This window comes from Myodes glareolus, chromosome 3, assembly GCF_982192425.1.
Source record: "Myodes glareolus chromosome 3, mMyoGla1.1, whole genome shotgun sequence".
NCBI classification, from domain to species: Eukaryota; Metazoa; Chordata; class Mammalia; order Rodentia; family Cricetidae; genus Myodes; species Myodes glareolus.
The window spans coordinates 128,667,061-128,686,640 of NC_142028.1; the positions used below are offsets into that span (position 1 = coordinate 128,667,061).

Consider the following 19,580-nt stretch of genomic DNA (forward strand, 5'->3'; position numbering starts at 1 on the left):
AATAGTAATGCATGATAGAGAACCAAGTATTGTTAAATTCAGTAACAGGGCTCAAGTCTATGTTAAAAGGCAGGACAAAAATCAAGATCTAGAATCATTTATAGTAATTTAACTATAGTGAAACTGACCTGTGACTGAGTCATAGTAGTGGCTCCCTGGGGTAGGGAGAGATTATGATAGGAAGGGGCAGAGGAAGCTATTAGGAAGTAGGAAAAGTTGGTCTTTTCTCAATCTGGCTGATTCCACATGGGCACATATACATGTGAAAATTCACTGAGCTGTACACGTATTATTTTTGTGATTTCTCCCTCAAGTTTAAAAGATTTTTGTTGTTGGTGGTGGTTGATTGGTGTTTTTTGTTTGTTTTTTGAGACAGAGTTTCATTCTGAAGCTTATATTGAACTCAAACTCATGGCAGTCCTCCTGCGTCAGCCTCCCAAGTGCTGGGGTTACAGGCATGCACCATCAAATCTAGCTTGTATCTTCTGTAAAACATCCAGGCACCATCTCTTAGTTGCCCCTCGCTTGAATGGAAATGCCAACAAAATAAAGCTATTGTTAATTATAGTTAAAGAGTGAGCACGAAATGAGAAGAGTTAAAGTGGGCAATGAAGAATCGTATTCCCAGACTGAACAGTTTCGAGATTTATAGCTGTGTGAAGCCTCATGTCTTACTGATGGCCCTGTGTTGCTCTTTTTCTGTCCACTGTGTTTGACTACAGTATAGGATTCTTCTTTACATCAGTCAGCAGCAGCCAGTGACTGTTGCTACAATTCATCTGAACTTTGAGCTAATGGTAAGAGCCCCTCATGCTGGAGTCACTAGCCCCTTTAGGTTTGTGGGAAAGATGGCCCTAAACATTCCTAATAGGAAAAGATCCTCTGTTCAGACCTGGACATCAGTAAGCAACTTTTCAGAAAGGTCTCCTGGCTCCTTTTGGGAACGTGGACTAATGGGAGGCTGGGGAGGGAGGGGTCCTTACTACCTCTCCGAGTCCCCTGAGTCAGTCCTGCTCTGAGAGCAGTGAGATAGTACTGCTCTGCTTGAATTACCCACACTTTTTTTTTCTTTTTCTAGGTTTGGTCCAATAACTACAGCACCTTTTATGATGACCAGAGACAAAACTGGTCTATCATGTTTGAGTCAGAGAAGGCTGCTGTGGCGTTCAATAAACAGGTAACATCTTCTTACTCTTTCCTGTGCAAAGCCAGAGCACTTGTTTGGAGTCTTCCTTATTTAAGTTATGGCAAAACCATTGCTGCTCTGTGTTATTAATGACAAGGTTAAAGAACCCACTAAACTTGCAGTGTTGCAGGAAAAGAATAGAAGTTCTTTCTGAAATTACCTGTGGAAATCTTTAAAGGGAAAATGGAGAAATATAAGCTTATTTGATTAAACATTTTTTTGCTAGGCTAGAGCTATGGTCAGAGGTGTTAAAATACTTGTTGCCGTGCAAGTGTAAGGACCAGAGTTCACATCTCCAGCACTCAAATAAGTGCTAGATGAGTGTGGCAGAGATGGATTCCCAGAGCAAACTGGTTGGTTAGATTAACAGAATCAGGGGTCTGTGGGTTCAGCTAGAGACCCTGCCTCAGTAATTATATCTATCAAGGGAGACAACTAACATTATCTTCTGACCTCCAGACACATGCAACCTCATATCCATGTGTCCACACACACATATACATGCAAAAATCCTTACCTTTTTTGCTACACAATTTTCTTAAAGGTACGTGGAACCTGCAAAAGTAGCATTTCAAAAGACTTAAAATTTTATAAATTCATTGTAGAAAAACATCTAAAAAATCATGTAAAGGCTACGTGGTAAAGTGCTTGCCATGTAAACATGAGGACTTGAGTTCTATCTCTAGAACTGTGTGATAAAGAGAAAGCCAAGAGTGGTGGTGCATACTTAGAATCCATGTGCCCCCTCCACAAGCATATAACACACACGCTCATAACTTTATTGTCCAGTGTAATGGACCCGACCGTTTCTCTGCCCCTCACAGCCTTTTCTCTGTCCATATAGCCGGTTTTTAAAATAATCACTCAGAGGCTTATATTAATTATAAATGGTTGTTTATTACTAGCTAGCCCTTACGTTTAAATTAATCCATATCTATTCTGTGTATTGCCACTTGGGCGATGGCTTACCAGTGCTCTAGCATCTCGCTCCTTCAGCCGCTGTTTGAGTCTCCCAGACTCCGCCCTTCTTCTCCTGTATCTCTGCTTGGATTTCCTGCCTGGCTCTATCCTGCCTTGCCATAAGCCAAAGCAGCTTTATTTACCAAGCAATGAGAGCAACACATATTCACAGCATACAGAAAGACCATCCTACATCAACCCAGAGTAATGCATATTAACACATTATATTGCTTTTTTAAATGTGTATAATAAGTATAAGTATGTGTATTCCTTCAAGAGTTCTGTATTTTCTGTATTTTATCTTTCCACCTCATAAAAATTATTTAGGAAGCTTGTAATATGGATGTTATCTTTTATGGATTGAATGTGCCTTTCCATCAGAGATTATTGAAATCTAATCACTGAGGTAATGGTAGTAGGAGATTAAGTCTTTGGGAGTTGATTATTAGATCATGAGATCAGAGCCTCTGTATACTTACTTTTCTTTATTTGACCAATGAAAGCAACACATAGAAAGAAGACCCTCCTACATCAGCACATTGCTGAGCACTCTGTTTGAATTGGTCTGTCTAGTTTTCATAGCCACCCTATATGATTTGCAAAGCTCTTCTTCATTTCGCAAATGGGAATGGGTAGATAGATATGTGGAGATTAAGTTAATTGCTGTAGGTCAGAATTAAGAACTGACAATGCCTGGATCTATACCCAGGTATTCTGACTCCAATGTTGTCTTCTTAGGCACCTTGATTCCTGGCCAGATTACTTACTTTGGAATGGCTTACTTCTAGACTTGTTATCTGTTTGTTAGTATGTAACTGTTTGAGAAAGGTGATTGAATGGATACGTATGAAGCTTAAACCAAGCTGATGGTGCTCTGATTTTGACCTTGCAGGTGTGTGTGGCCAAGTGCAATAGCAGTTCTTCCTTGGATGCAGTGCTATGTCAGGATCTGGTTGCAGCAGAGGGTCCTGCAGTAGACATTGGAGATTCTTTGGAAGTAACCTATACGGGCTGGCTCCTTCAGAATCAGGTGCTGGGCCAGGTAAGACTTTATTTTCCAAGTGGCCTGCGACCTTCCATGTGCAATGGAAAGTGAACTATGGTCAGTAGAACCCTTGTGGAGGCTGAATCTGTGTCCACACTGCTTTGGGGCACATTCATGAAATGCTCCTGTGCAGATGTGCACCTCATGTCTAGGAGGGACATAGTTTCCCAAGGATAATTGATGTGTGTGTCTTGTCCTCACTACCACTTTTTTAAATTTTTTATGATTTATTTATCTTTATTTTATGTACATTGGTGTCAGATCCCCTGGAACTGGATTTTCAGACAGTTGTGAGTGCTGTCATGTGGGTGCTGAGAATTGAACCCGGGTCCTCTGGAGAGCAGTCAGTGCTCTCAACCACTGAGCCATTTCTCCAGCCCCCTCACTACCACTTTTAAAACCTGAATATATCTTTAAGAAATAGATCTTATTTTTAAAACTTTTCATCATATTTTTTTTTCTTTTTGAAACAGGGCTCACTATGTAGCCCTGGATGGCCTGGAACTTGCTAGGTAGATCAGGCTGGCCTGGAGTTCACAGAGATCTGCCTGCCTCTGCCCTCTTTCCAGAGCTGGGATTAAAGTCACACCACTGTGTCTAGCTACCATTTCCCTTTTAACAGACACTGTAAATATGTTGAAAATTTTCTGTTTTTAATACTAAATTCTCAAAAGCAATATGATCTGACAGAAAGAATTGTGTGACTTAAAAAGTGTGAATGTGTGGGCCGTAGTGGCATTGATGTTTAATTCTAGCTCTTGGAAGGCAGGTGCAAGCGGATCTCTATGAGTTGGGGCCTGCCAGGTCTACATAGTAGATTCCAGGCCAGCCGGGTCTACATAGTAAAAACCTCTATCAAAAAAGGATAGTGAGCTGATTAAGTCCAGTTGTATCCCAGTTTGACCTGGACCAAATCTGTTAAACTCTTGATTTTCCTGTTTGTACAGGGAGGTTAGTAATCCCATCCCAACTTCCTAGCAGGACTGTATCAGCACCAAATGAAAACATTTGTTACTGAAAACACTTGTTATAGATGAAAAGGTGCTTCAGCTGATGGTGCCAGAAGTGTGCGGCTCTCCAGTTTGATAAATCGTTGCTCCTGGGGCATTCGTTGTGATAACCTCCAACCATAATGTAGTCCTATCCTTCTAATTTCTTCAGGAGCTGTGTGCCCGTCGTACCTGTCATTTCCTGTTTGGAAGTACTGACCCTGTTAGTTGATTATCATGATTATTATTGTTTTTGAAACTGACTTGACTTTATTTACTTTACCAAATGGCAGGTTTTTGACTCTACTGCTAACAAACCACTTCGCCTGAAATTGGGATCAGGAAAAGTAGTCAAGGTAAAAGCCTGTTTTGGAATTTAACTTAAATGTTGTAATATGCCTAACCTGTCTTTAACCTCTAGAATCTGGAAATGCTTGGTTGAAGGGTAGGAAGGTGTTTTCTACACTGTTGACATTGGGGAAATGTTTACCTATTAGAAGCTTCTTATACTGAAGATGAATGCATTTGTTTTCTTGAATCCTCCCTTTCTTTTTCCTCCTAAGGCTGTGACGAAATTATTCCATTGTTCCCACAGCCTAATGGAGAGGTGGCACTGTTTCTTCCAGCAACTGCCATAATGCTCGATTCTCATCTGTTTGATTTGATGTAGCACGAGGAGCACCGCTCTACGATTTGAGTTGTGAATTTTGCTTATCAATGAGTACTTTAGTGTATGATCAGTGTCATGGTGTTGGGCATGTTAGGGCATTGTGCTGGGTCTATTCATCCATGTGCAAAAGGTTTTTTTCTCTTTATTGCCTATGCCTGTTCCCTCCAAATTCTTTAGAGACTTTTTCTATTTAATAGTTAAAGCATACTTCTTGAAGTTAGACAGAGTTCGTGTCCAGCATCAGCTTAATACCTACTGAGTGTATGGTCTTTAATGCAGCCAGTGAACTTCCAAAACTCTCTTTTCTTACTTAAGTGAAGGCTACGCCAGCAGTCATGAGATTAAACAAGCAGGTGAAATTCTTCACCATAGCACCTGGAAAAATGTGATTAGTATGTGTTAGCTTCCATTCTCTTTAATAGTATGTAATTCTGCCCCCCTCATCATTTAAATGTTTTGCCCAACTCCAGATATGCTAGCTTTTATTCCATTTTTTAGTTTGTTTATTGTGTGTGCGGTATATATGTGTAAGTTTATGTGTTTGTGTGCATGTTCTTTTTGTCTGATGAGGTTTTCCCTACTTCTGGTTTCTATAGGGCTTAGAGGATGGACTATTGGGCATGAAGAAAGGAGGAAAACGGTTAATTATCATTCCTTCAGCCTGTGCTGCTGGCTCTGAAGGAGTGATAGGCTGGGCCCAGCCGACAGACTCAATCTTGGTGTTTGAGGTAGAAGTTAGGCGGGTAAGTGAAACTGACCTGTGTTATGCTTGTAAACCAGATATGAAGTTACAGATTGTTTTTTTAAAATAGAAATGGCAGAGTAGGGAGGAGGTTTGTTAAGTCCTTGCCTTCAGGCGTGAGGTCTGAGTTCAGTTCCCAGAGCCTACATGGACATGCTGGTATGGTGGTAAGTGTTAATAATGACCATATGTATTTGTATACATAGTCATATTTACATATATGTATATATAAACACATACAAGAGACATATATATGGTCGTGCGTTCATAGGAATTTCTGAAAGCTTTAGAAGAAATCTTGAGTAGTTTTCTCTGAGAATGAACTAGGAGTTCATTGTCTTGTCTTTTTTTAGTGTGTAAAAGTCTTGTCAGCTGCCAGGTGGTGATGGCACACACCATTAATTCCAGCACTTGGGAGGCAGAGGCAGGTGGTGGATCTCAGTGAGTTTGAGGCCAGCCTGATCTACAAAGTCAGTTCCAAAGCAGCCAGGAATGTTACACAAAAGAAACCCTGTCTCAAAAAACAAAAACAAAAACAAACAAACAAACAAAAAAATCTTGTCAGTCAGGTGTGGTGGTGTATATCTTTAATTCCAACATTTGGGAGGCAGAAGCTGTCAGATCTTAGTGAGTTGTTTGTGATCAAACTTATCTACTAATGAGTTTCAGACAAGCCAGGGTCACACAGTGACACCCTGTCTTTGAATATCTATAATTTCTATACTAAAATTTTGGTTAGTTTATAGTATTCCTTTTTTCAAGTGACCTTGTTATTGTTATGTTTAAATGGTGTGCTGGTGACTATACACCATAAAATATAGTACAAGTAATAAATAGGATGACTATATGTAGGTGGCCCTCCTAATGGGAGACCTTTCTCTTTGCTGGGACAATCTAATCTTCTTACCACATGTTCCCCAGCTGCCTTTTTTATTTTTAAACATCTAGATTTTTCTTTGAGTTTGGGAAAATCATGGGTAATGATAGACAACAAACTAGTTCAAAACTATTAATACTGACTTATAAACGTAACCCAACGTTTTCTACTTTACCAGTAATCAAGAAATTAAAACTGAGCATAGTGGTACATGCCATTGATCTCAGCATTTGAGAAGCAGAAGCAGGTGAATCTCTGTGAGTTTGAGTCCAACCTGGTCTACAGAGTGAGTTCCAGGACAGTCAGAGCTACATAGTGAGACCCTGTCTCAAAGAAAGAGAGAGAGAGAGAAGTTAGATAAAGCATACTTGAGAGTGGAAAAGAGACTGGCAAGGGAAAATGAAGGGGAATGGAGGGAGATGAGGGAGAGTATCTACTAAATAGACTTCACTTAAAAGTGCCTTGTCATGTCTAATATTTTAAATGCTGATTGAACAAAAAGCCAAGAGGACCTTGAGTTGGGAAAAAAAAGAAAGAAAAAGAAAAAGGAGGTCTGGAGAGGTGGTTCAGTAGTTAAGAGCCCTTACTGCTTTCCCAGAGGCTCAGGGTTCCGTTCCCAGCACTCATATTAGGCAACTTATAATAGCCTGTAACTAATTCCAGAGGATCCATTAGTTACTGCTGGCCTTAGCAGGTAACTGTGTGCAAGTGCTGCACATAAAGTCATGCAGACACACTCATCTATGCATAATTTAAAAATTAAAAATTTATCTTTAAACAGTTGGAGCCTGCCAAGCATATTCAGTTGACAAAACTGATAATGATAGCCCTTACTTAGCATGTCAAGGAGTTGAGAAAGGTTTATAGACTGCTGTGCTTGTGGACCAGTTTAGATTTTACAAAAGTGATTTAATAATTTATGCAAAAATTTAAAAATGTGAGCATACTCTTTTAAAAAACATTTACTCTGTGTGTGCATATGCTATAATGCACATGTGAAGGTCAGAGGACGACTTACAAGAATCAGTTATCTCCTTCCACCGTGTAGATTATGAGAATCGAATTCAAGTTGTGGGTCTTGATGGGTAGTGCTTTTACCCACTTAGTGATCTTCTGAGCCCAGGAGTATACCTTTTATCCAATGATTTAAGTTATAGGAATTTGTACTCAGGAAATATCTAAGATTATATGCAAAGATCTAGACGTAGAGCTAGACATTAAAGCATATTATTTGTGATAGAAATAAACCATCTAATTAAGTGAAATAGGTTTTTATAATAGCATGTATATTTATGACTTCTGTTTCAAAAATCCTTTGGAGATTTTACCTTGTAGATTATAGCAAGAAAGAGCATGATCTATAAGTTAGACAATCCTTTCAGTAGCTGAAAGCAATGAAGATAAATATTTAGTGACATGGAAGTGCATTAATGTGTAAGCAGGGAGGCAGAGCATCTGTGAAGCTGTGCCCCATCTGTGAAGCACGCGTGCCCTCATTCATACACACAGGTCATGTAATGTAGCTAACTTGTAACTAGCCATTTCCTTTGTCTTCTGTATTTTCTTGATTTACCTATATGAATAGGCAATAGCTTATATGCAAAAGAATAAATAAAAGAGAGTATGGAAGGGTAAGCCTGTACATTCTGTTTCACCCCAGGTGAAGCTGGCTAGAGATTTTGGCTCTGATGGCCACAGTGTGAGCTCCAGGGGCTCTGCAGCACCCTCCCCCATCCCTGCTGCGGACAGCCTCTCAGGTGACCCTGTTGTAACACCACCCATACCACTGCCTCTCAAATCTGGGTAAGACTTTAGGGCCATGGCGAGCGCTAGGATTCTTCAACATGGTTCCTGACATATAGTTTGAAACTGCAGTCAATTTTAAGTAATTGGAAAAAAAATAAACAGGATCAGGAAAATGGAAAAATGCTGCATCAGATTCTTCTGACAATGGATTAAGTCTGTAAAAGTGGTGTTAAGAATATCTGCAAAACTCTGGAAGAAAGCTGGGCAAAGGGCAAAGGGCATGGATACAGAATGAGAAAGTGGGATGAATTTAAATGGAAGATTGTTCAGCTTTGGTGGCCTTCAAAGACTATACAAATAAAATTCTATTTAGCTATTCAGTTGAACATTTCAAAAGCAGTGTTTTTAAGCCATCTTAATTTGGGTTTGTGATTTATAGATTTTGTATTTTCTTAGGATGTTTTATTTCATTTCAGGGAGCCGGCTCTTCATTCCAAATCTAACTCTCTCAGTGAACAGCCTACTTTAAACACAGTAAGTATGATTCTGTACCCCTGAGCCCTGGAGTGCTTGGTTTTATGTGCCTAGTATGTGGTTTGAGAGCCACTGACTTAGGATAGAAATTAATTATTACAATATTCTTTTTATCCTACTTGGAAATCAGTCAGTAGAAATTAGCTTGTGCTTTTACATCAGTAGTTCTGAATTAAAGGTGTATGGCCCTGAGAAAATGATCTAACTTTTCAAATCCTCAGTTTCTTTATTGTTGCAGTGGAAATAATTTTCACAGCCCCCCTTTACAGTTCTTGTGAGGATTAAAGATGCTCTTACAGCCCTGAGTGCAGAGCCTCTGCAGAGCCGCTCTTAGTGAGGCTGTGGTGTGAGGTTGGGAGGGAACCCCACCAGTGAAGTGCACTTCCATCTTAAAGATGCCTTGTGTTCCCCCAGAAATGGATCAGAAGTTAATCCTTGGCTTTCTCTGTTGCTTATTCTGTGTGACCTTGAAGAACTCACTCTTTAAGCAGGTTTATTTCTTCGTATATAAACTGACATAAGGAAATGAACACTTGCTGAGTTTTCAGTATTATATGTGACATATTATAAGTGCTTAATAAGCATTGTTTATATTACAATTGATGCTAGTATAATTTTATGTTATATATACTTTATCTTGAACAAAAATTCTGTAACTGCCACTACCACCAAAGAAAGTGTATGTGTGTGTCTCTGTGTGTGTGTGTGTGTGTGTGTGTGTGTGAGAGAGAGAGAGAGAGAGAGAGAGAGAGACACACAGAGAGAGAGAGAGAGAGAGAGAGAGAGAGAGGAGGATTGGAGAGCAATCATTTACCTGAAAGAGTCGCTATCTTGTGATTTTATTCTTCCAGAGAAACTGAGGCTTCATCCATTGCTTGACTTTGAGCAGGTCACTGATTTTCTGTTTCTCTGATGGTCAGAGGAGAGGATCAATAGCTATTTCAGTAAAATTTGGATTTGAATGACTTTAGGAGGGATGAAAAGGTAGTTTCCTACTGCCCTGCTTGGTCCATGCAGCCTCTGAGTGTGCTGGAAGTGAACCAGATGATAGAAAAAGAACTTCAAGCAAGGCCTTCCCTTGCCCTGGGTACAGTAGGTGATGGGTGAAGCCAGGCCCTTCCTCCAGCCCTGTGGACCATTCAGCCACAGCAGGACACACTTCACAAGTAATTGGTCTAGTGGGGAAAAAACTTTCTGCACCCAGAAAGTTAAACCAAGTGTGTATTAGCACGCACATTTTACAGTGAGGACACTCGGTTTAAAGGAGATAAAAGCAGTATATAAAAGCAGTTTATTCTAGATCTATAGGCACTTAGTTTTACTGTTGTTATTATTAATTGTGTGCTTCTATGTATGACATCCTTAATTCTTACTTTTTTAGGGGACACTATAGGGATTGCATCTGAGCTGAATGTGCACAGACAGACATCTTTCTTGTCATTATTTCCTCAGTACTGTATTTACATAGCATTTGGATTGTATTTGGTATCATAAATAATTCTTGCTTTTTTAGAAGAAATGGTTTCAAAAAGGGAATAGTACTGTTAAAGGTTTTGACCCAAGGCAGAAGTAGACCTGTTTGAAAGCAACCTCAGTCTCAGTAATGTTTGTGCCTTCGTTTTAGAATCCTGATACAGTCAAGGCCAAGCTGATCTCTCGGATGGCTAAAATGGGCCAGCCCATGCTGCCCATCCTTCCACCACAGCTGGATTCCAATGACTCAGAAACGGAAGTATGTCCCCTTGACTGTATTAAAATGTATTGTACAGCTGCTCCATCTTCTCTTTCTTTGGTTGAAATAAGTTCCTTTCCTACTTCTAATTCAGAAGTAGGAAGTATGAGATCAGTATGGGTACATGTCTTTCTTCTGTAATTCGGCCTTCCCCAAATGGAGGTAAATCCTACACATCTGACTCAAGAACTGGACCGTTTAGAGAGGTTTGGTTAGTGTTCATGTACTAGGATCTGGAATCTGTATTGCTCATAATCTTTAGATGTCTGTCTGGAATAAATCTGCTTCATGTTGAGAAAAAAGGATCAATCTTCAGACAGGATTTACAACCCACAGCAGGCACTCTATTCTACTTTTTAAAAGTTTCTTTTACTCTTTAAATTTTTTTATCTTTATCTATCTATCTATCTATCTATCTATCTATCTATCTATCTATCTGTATATGTATTATGTATGTATGTATGTATATGAATGTTTTGCCTGCATGCATGTCTATATGTCTATCGGTGCTCAATTCTTCCTTTTCTTCCTTCAAGATTGAGTCTCACCATGTTGCCTACTCTGAACTTTGGGTTCAAGTGATTTCCTACCTCAGCCTCCCCAGTGTATAGCACTAAAGGCACATACCACTACTTCTGGCTTACATCCATGTTTGGATCAATCCAAGTCTTCTTGCCAATAATACCTGTTGTTTAAATACAAAACTGTTACATTTTATGGCTTTATATATAATGCTTTTTCTTGTGTTTTAAAAATGTTATTTAGCTAGGTGGTGGTGCCACACACCTTTAATCCCAGCATTTGGGAGGCACAGGCAGGCGGATTTCAGTGAGTTGGAGGCCAGCCTGGTCTACAAAGCGAGTTCTAGGACAGCTAGTGCTGTTACACAGAGAAACCCTATCTTGAAAACCAAAAACTAAAACCAAAACCAAACCAAACCAAGCCAAAATAAAACAAAAAAGGTGTTATTTAGAAGTTTAAGAATTTTGTTGATTATCTACCAATCCCCCTTGCTTTTTGCTCTTGACATTTTGCGTGAAAAGCATCTCCAGGCTAGGGAGATGTTCAGTTATGGGAAAGTACTTGCTGTAGCTCTCCTGCCCCACATAAAAGCCAGGTGATGGCACAGCCTGTGATCCAAGCTCTGAGGAGGCTCCGGCAGAGGGATCCCTAGGCTTTCGAGCCAGTCAGTCCAGTCAATCAGTGAGCTCTAGGTTTGGTGGGAGACTCTGACTCAAAATTGAGGTGGAAAGTGATCATGCAAAACACCCAATGTTGATCTCTGACCTCCATATGCACAAAAGTGCACACATGTGCACATGCCCTCCTGTATACACACATGAACACATATAAACCCACACATACAAAAGAAAACACTCCCATTTTTAGATTTTAGAAATATGGCATACTTTTAGAAATATGTTTATTTTGCATTTATTTAAATCTACATATGTAACCCGCAAGAATATAAAATAACTTAAAGCCGTTTTTCATTGGTTAGCTTTTTACTGATCAGACAGTTCTTTTTCAAATGAACTAATATATATGATAGATTTATTTTTGAGAATTTTTTCATTTGATATAAAATGAAAAGATAAGCTGGGTGGTGCTGGTGCACGCCTTTAATCCCAGCACTCAGGAGGCAGAGGCAGGCAGATCTCTTAAGTTTGAGGCCGACCTGGTCTAAAAGAGCTACTTCTAGGACATGCTCCAAAGCAACACAGAGAAACCCTGTCTTGAAAAAACAAAAATAAATAAATAAAATTAAAAAATAAAATGAAAAGATAAAATGTGCTCTGAAATAGGCTTTTTAAATAGTATTGTTTTATTTGTTTCCTGGAATATTCTAACATTTTAAATGGAGCTTACTATTTTGTTATTATTTTCCTGGTTTCTATAAATAAAATTTGGATAATATAATTAATTAAAAATTGCTTTTTTTTTGTTTTTCAAGACAGGGTTTCTCTGTAGCTTTAGAGTCTGTCCTGGAACTCCCTCAGTAGACTAGGCTGGCCTCGAATTCACAGAGATCTGCTTGCCTCTGACTCCCGAGTGCTGGGATTAAAGGTGTGCACCACCACCTCCTGTCTAAAAATTACTTTTTAAATATATAATTAATTAAAATTTAAATATAAGTAACTAAAACTAAATTACTTTATTATATAATAATTAAAAAGTATAAAGAAAGGGCTGGAGAGATGGCTCAGAGGTTAAGAGCATTGCCTGCTCTTCCAAAGGTTCTGAGTTCAATTCCCAACAACCATGTGGTGGCTCACAACCATCTGTAATGGGGTCTGGTGCCCTCTTCTGGCCTGAAGGCATATACACACAGACAGAATATTGTATACATAATAAAAAAAAGTATAAAGAAAATTTGTTTAATAAAGGGTAATTTTCTTCATATATAGCTTTATTAACTTTTAAACTTAATGTTATATCATAAATGCCTTTGTTAATATCAGTAATACACATAAAGTCTATAGCTTTAAAGGCAATTCAGTGACCTTCTATTTATCATAATTCCTTTTACTCGCCTGGCAGACATTTGAGTTGATTTAGAAATTGCTAAAAATCTAACAGTCGGCCAGTTTTCCCAGAAGAGAATATTAGGGACTGGAGGAGCTTTAAAGTATAAGAATGACCAAGGAAGGGGGCTGGAGAGATGGCTCAGCGGTTAAGAGCATTGCCTGCTCTTCCAAAGGTCCCGAGTTCAATTCCCAGCAACCACAAGGTGGCTCACAACCATCTGTAATGAGGCCTGGTGCCCTTTTCTGGACTGAAGAAAGAATACTGTATACATAATAAACAAATAAATAAATATTTAAAAAAAAAAAAGAATGACCAAGGAGGGACGGTCTTGAGCCACAGCACAACAGATTATCTGTGTCAGGACTGTCTGTCCTTGCATGAAGCAAGAAGATGGAGCAGCTTTGCTTAGAGTTAAAGCTTTGGTTTTATGATTTTTTAAAAAAATATTTTAAGACTGAGAGCAAACAGCTGGGTGTGGTTGACGCACACCTTTAATCTCAACACTTAGGAGGCAGAGCAGGAGGCCAATCTGGTCCATTTAGCAAGTTTTAGGACAGCCACAGCTGCATAGAAAGTCTCAAACTTCTCAAAAACAAAAACAAAGCAACAATAAAAGAATTTGGGCAACAGTCTAGACTGCCAGCATCAAAGCCAGCATGGTAATGAGGAGCAGTGAGTCCCACTCTGTCTACTTTCCTTGACTGCTCTGTGAAGTGTTTTGGCAGAAGAGGTGAAGCTTCATTATTGTTGGCTTTCCTTGTAGGAGGCCCTTATTGTGGGAACAGGTTAGATCAGTCAGGTGTGTTCTGTAGATGGTATGTTCTGTAGATATGTCGGTTAAGGTGCTTGAAATGATGAAATGACAGTTTAGAATATCTGCAGAAATGAATTGTATTCATTTGATATGACTTATAGGAAGAAGGGCTCTTACTCTCTTGTATAATTGAATGCTTGCTTCATACAACTCATGTCCTTGACTGTTGGCTTTCTTGCCTGTATTGCAAGCAGAATTAAAGACGGGTAGCCTCAGTCTTCAGCTAAAGGCCTAGACATAGAGACCAACCCTTGTGCCTCTTTCAGGATGCGACTGTTTTACGAGGAGCTGGGCAGTCCCTGGTGACACCATCTGTCCAGCCTTCTCTTCAGCCAGCCCATCCAGTGTTACCACAGATGACCTCACAGGGTAAGAAAGGAACCTCAAAGGCTTTCCCCTTGAATTGGATCCAAGTTTTTGTCAGTGTTCCTTACATTATTAGCATGCATTGTCAGTGCTGGGGCCTGGGTTAGGGACTTGTCAGTTTGTCCTGGTAGCCTGTTCGTGTGACTTTTGCTGTGTTACATTGTCCCCTTTGGAAGTCTGTGCTCAGCTGTTCAGACAGCTCCATCTGTTATTTTGCACTTGTGTCAGCAGATGGGATCTGAGTTAGATGCACAAGGGACATTGTTTTCATCAGTTGTTGGCATTGCCCATGAAGCTGCTTTGGGAGACTCAGTGTGGAAAGTGGTCTGGTTTAAAGCACGGGAATGTCAAGAGCTAGCCCAAACCTAGGAGTGTGAAGGAAAGTTCCTGGAAACTGGCACTGGACCTTCTACAAAGCTGACTTATGAGAGGGCAGTGGCTGTGGAAAGGGGGTTTCCAGCAGGTCCAGAGACCAGTTGTAACTTATCTTGGGCTATCTTTAGCACCCTTAATAACCATTTTTTAAAGAAAATTATTTATTTATTCTCTATGTCTTTTGCATCATGTATCTTAACCCCATTCATTTCCCCATCCTTTCACATCTGCCATCATGAACCTACAGTGTGACACCGCGAGTCACACTGTGAACCTCTTTGTCCATGTGTCTTTTCTTGCAAGTGTTCATTGCAAAGAGTCATTGGTCTGGTTTGAGGTCTTTGGTTCTACTACTTTGTTGTTGCTGGGTGCTCACTTGGGCTCCTCCTGAATATCCTGATGTTGCCCTTTGTTGTGGAGATCCTGCTGCTTTGGGTGTGCAGGTCTGGCCCTTCACATGCTCCAGGAGATCATAGATGGAGTGGATGATGGGGCCGGCCGTATCATATCCTTGGGTCTGGGCCTGGGTAGCTGCAGGGCTGGTCCACCTGAAATAGGGACAACTCTCCCATGCTACCCCTAGCATGTGCTTAATAGCTATTTATTGTCCTTCTTTGTGTCACTATTAGGTAAATCCTTTGGAATATACAGAGTACTAGCCTCTAGACTCCATCAACCAAAAAGCTGGCCTGAAAATGAGATCTCTTCCCTTTGTGGAACATACCTACCTGATGTTTCCACCACCGTATTTTAAAATTGTCTAGATTTGTGAAAATTTCATAAAACTGTTGACTGCATAGGAACATGGAATTTGAATTTCCCAAATCGATGTTCCCGGGTCATGACCATACATATTTGGCTCAAAATAAATTATGTCTTATCCCCTTTGAGGTAAAGTTGTGTTTTTGCATTAACACAAGAAGCAAGGATGGATAACAGTAAAAATATCTTGATTTATCCTAGCACCTCAACCATCTGTTTCTGGGTTCCAAACACCCTCTGCTGCCTTGATGCAAGTTACACCCCTTGATTCCCACTCAGCTGTAGCTGGAAATGCTCAGAACTTCCAGGTAACTATTTTTTTAATTAATAAATTTCTTTATTATTTTGAAACAGGGTCTCATATAGTCTTGGTTGACCTTGAACTCTCAGAGATCTGCTTGCTTCCTGCCTCCTGAGAACTTAAATTTTGTCCACATCCAGCCCTCGGGTAACGACTTTAGTCATGAGATTAATTTCTGTTGGTCTTCTTCTGTGAACATAGAAGATTCCTTCTTTCATTTTTACCAGGCAGCAGTTTTCCAAGTCAGTGTTTGTAATTAAAGCATGAGACTGTCAAGCGCTAGTCCAGACTTAAGAGTGTGAAGTGTTTGTAATTTCCCTTTCCCTAAATTACTACTTTCTTATCCCTAAAACCACATAATGTTTTCTGTTTATAAGTTTCAGTGAAAGATTAAGCACAATAGTATGCAAAGTACCTATTAGAGCCTGGCCTGGCACACAGTAAAGATACATATAGCAATAGCTATAGCTCTTTGCCCAGCCCCCACCCTCCATGGTGATTCTGAACGGAGGATCAAAGATGGAAAAAAAGTCTCCCACAAAAATCCTTCTGTCCATAGACTGAGAATTTTTGTTTTAATTAAACAATGTTTGGGTTGTTATATTGTCTTTAGAAATAAGCTAGTTTCCTATGGGGGAAAGAATGACTTTTCTTAGAATAATAGCGAATGTTTATTGAGCTTTTACCTTTTGCTAGGCACTTAATTTGCAGTTGTTATGGGTTTGCCTGTATCACCTCATTTAGTCCATGCAGAAATCCCCATAAAACAGTAACATCTTCCTTTCCAGTTCAGAAAATGAGAGCCCCTGGTCACCCAGATAAGCATCAGGATCTAGCAAGAGTGTTGGATGTGGTAGCAAATGTCTGCAGTCCCAGCACTAAGGAACTGAAAGCAGGAACATCAAGAACACAAGGGTGTCCTTAGCTATGTAGTGATTTTGAGGCTAGTCTGACCTACATGAAACCTTATCTGAAAACACACAGAAAACAGAGTCTAAGGGTTGGGCAATGATGGCTCAACTGTTAAGAACCCACCATATTGGGTGGGTTAGAAGCCCCCACACATCTGTGCATAGACACACATGCATACAATGATTTTAAAAAGCCTTTAAAATAAAAAAAAATTACTCTATCAGGGGAGAGGCATCCTGAGGCTTCCAGGAAACTGTCTGGCTTAGTTTTGAATCTTGAAGAATAACTTTTTTTTTCTTCAAAAGAAACCAAACAGGGTTTGCTTAGTTTCAAGTTTTCCTTAAAAATAGGCCTGATAGTAGGGAATAAAATCCTGTGTCATTAAATCACATTGCTGGAGGACTGGGTAGTGATCCAAGATTCCTGTTCCACAGGTTCTGGGTAGGACTGGAGTGACCAGGTACCATCAAGTCCCATAGACAACTGACTCACCCTGGTCTTATCAACCTCCTCTCTGTTTATTTGTTTTGTTCTGTCATAGGAAAGTAAACAAATAACTGGTTATTTTCTCAGCCCTGTGCAGGTGTGCAGGCCTACACATATCCCCAGGCATGCTCAGTTACCTCACAGCTGCAGCCTGTTCAGCCCTCGTACCCAGTGCCACTGTCCCAGGCTTCCCACTTTCAAGGTAGGGACTACCTTCGTCCTCCCAGTCTCTTCTCTCTCCCATTATGTTTCTACTTTTCCCCAAGAGCGCTCTACCCTTTCTTTCTTTTCATTGTTTTAACAGCTTGATTGGGTTGTAATTTATGTACCATAATTCATTTAAATATATAGTATATATAGTGTATGCTGTGTATGTGTATATGTGTGCAAGCATATGAGTGTGCAGGTATGCACACCTGTGTACATGTATGTGGAGACCAGAGGAGGACATTTAATGTCTTCCTCTATTGGTCTGCAGCTCATTATTTTGAACTAGGCCTGTTAGTGAACTGGAAATCTGCCATAGAAATCTGGGTAGACTTTGGGAACTTTTAGGATCTACCTGTGTCCACCCCCTAGTGCTGGGGGTTACAGGTATATACAACCATGCTCAACTTTTTTGTTACTATTTTTGGTGGGTGCTGGGGATTCAAACTCAGTTCCTTGAGCTTGTGGAACAAACATCTTTATTTATTTATTTATTTGGAAAAGTTCAGAGTTGTGCGTCTATCACAATCCAAGTTTTAGTATGTTTGTAACTTCCCCCAAACACCCTTGGTCCACACTTTTTGGGTCTTCTTCCCGCAGTGCTCTCCTACCAGCCCTTTGTCCTCTGTCAGGGTGACTAGAGTGTGTAGCAGAGAGTGAAATACTGGAGAGGATTGAGAGGAAGCATGAGCACTGCTGTGGGTGTTGAATGCCCCAGATTAAAATTATTTGGTTAAAAACTCTAAATTATGATAGCAATTCACTTTAATAAAAAGTCAAGCAATACAAAATGGGATAAAGTAAAGGTAACTGTCCTCTCTGTCACAGAAGAACATCGTGTGCAATTTTGTGTGTATTTTATGCACTTGTGCAAGCATAGGCGTGTTTTGTAAACAAAGTCCATCCAACAGACTGACTTACAGTGGGGAGGGCTTCCTAATGCAGCTTTCACTGGAGCTGTCGACAGAGGCTTCTGTCCCGCCTGATCCTGCAGTTGTTAAGTCCCAAAGAATCACACAGAGGTCTACAGTAATTATAACCTGCTTGGCCTATTAGCACAGACTTCTTATTAACTCTTGTAACTTATATTAGCCCATAATTATTAGCCATGTGGCTTGGTACCTTTTTCTGCGAGGCAGTCACATCTTGCTTCCTCTGTGGCTGGGTCACAACTGCAGACTGAAACTTCTCTCTTCCCATAATTCTCGTTGCCATGCCTCTACTTCCTGTCTGGCTACTGGCCAATCAGCATTTTATTAAATATTAAAAATAATACAAGTGACAGGATAAAAGACCATTGTCCCACTGCACTCCACCCCTGCTTTTTTTAAGCGAGAACTCTGAATCTAATCTTCTTTGTTTAGCTTTTCTCCTGACCATTATCCATAACAACTTGTAACCAACACTCTAAACAAAGGAAAATATTCATAGTTCATTTGTTGGGAATGTGGGCATAGTTTTTCAGGCCTCTTCCTGATGATTGGGGGTGCTGATAATCTTATGGGGACCTAAAGAAAATTTAAAATTATTATCAAGTCCTGACTGGAGTATCCTGTGAGGCTTGATCATCTCAGGCAGGAGTCTTGAATCTGTTCTGGATGTAGAACTTAGACATCTGGGTCGTCTGCTCCTATCAGAGATTTCTCAGATGATCTTCCTTGATCAAACCTGATTTTTCTTAACTCAGAATGAATCCACAGCTTCTCATTTCCTGTGGAAACAAAACCTCTTCTCCAAAGTAACATACCTTTTGACTTCAATTTTGAAGTCAAGGTATTTTCAAAATACCTATCTTGGATTAATTCAGCAGCATTTATAAACAAATATCTTTTAGCAACTGTTCCTTCTTCCTAAGCATTCAAACAATTCAGAGAGAACATAACAACATACAGTATCCAGAGTCTCTGTGTATTTACATCTTTACGTGGCTTTATTTTAAACTCTGTTTTATTTTTATTTTTAATTTTTGGCTTTTTTGAGACAGGGTTTCTCTGTGTATCTTTGTCCTGGAACTCACTCTGTAGACCAGGCTGTCCTTGAACTCACAGAGATCTGCCTGCCTCTGCCTCCCAAGTGCTGGGATTAAAGGTATGAGCCACAACACCCAACTAGTCTCTATTTTTTCTTTTTTCTTTTAAGGACTTTATTCTTTTTTTTCCTCCCAAGCCTACATATATTTTTAAACATAAGGTAAACCATTCAAACGTTTTCTTCATCTTTGGATCTATCTTTACTGTATCTCTCTCTTTTTCTGACCACATGAGTTTTTAATTTTTAAGCAATATGGCTAGGAATAAAGCTGTGGCTTTGATAGCTGGATCCAGTCTATTCCTTAGCTTTTTTTTCT

At 39.8% G+C, this 19,580-nt stretch overlaps 1 protein-coding gene across 2 annotated transcripts in view; it reads left to right on the forward strand.

Moving 5' to 3' along the window:
* Positions 1-19,580, forward strand: part of Fkbp15 (FKBP prolyl isomerase family member 15) — a 59,780-nt gene that overhangs the window by 18,183 nt on the left and 22,017 nt on the right. For both annotated transcript variants that reach the window (XM_048459166.3, XM_048459165.3), the window contains exons 5-15: positions 723-797; positions 1,079-1,177; positions 3,039-3,188; positions 4,474-4,536; positions 5,447-5,593; positions 8,130-8,272; positions 8,692-8,749; positions 10,374-10,481; positions 14,091-14,193; positions 15,529-15,635; positions 17,114-17,228. In XM_048459166.3, coding sequence (XP_048315123.3) covers positions 723-797; positions 1,079-1,177; positions 3,039-3,188; positions 4,474-4,536; positions 5,447-5,593; positions 8,130-8,272; positions 8,692-8,749; positions 10,374-10,481; positions 14,091-14,193; positions 15,529-15,635; positions 17,114-17,228 — 1,168 coding nt within the window. The remainder of the gene's footprint in view (positions 1-722; positions 798-1,078; positions 1,178-3,038; positions 3,189-4,473; positions 4,537-5,446; positions 5,594-8,129; positions 8,273-8,691; positions 8,750-10,373; positions 10,482-14,090; positions 14,194-15,528; positions 15,636-17,113; positions 17,229-19,580) is intronic.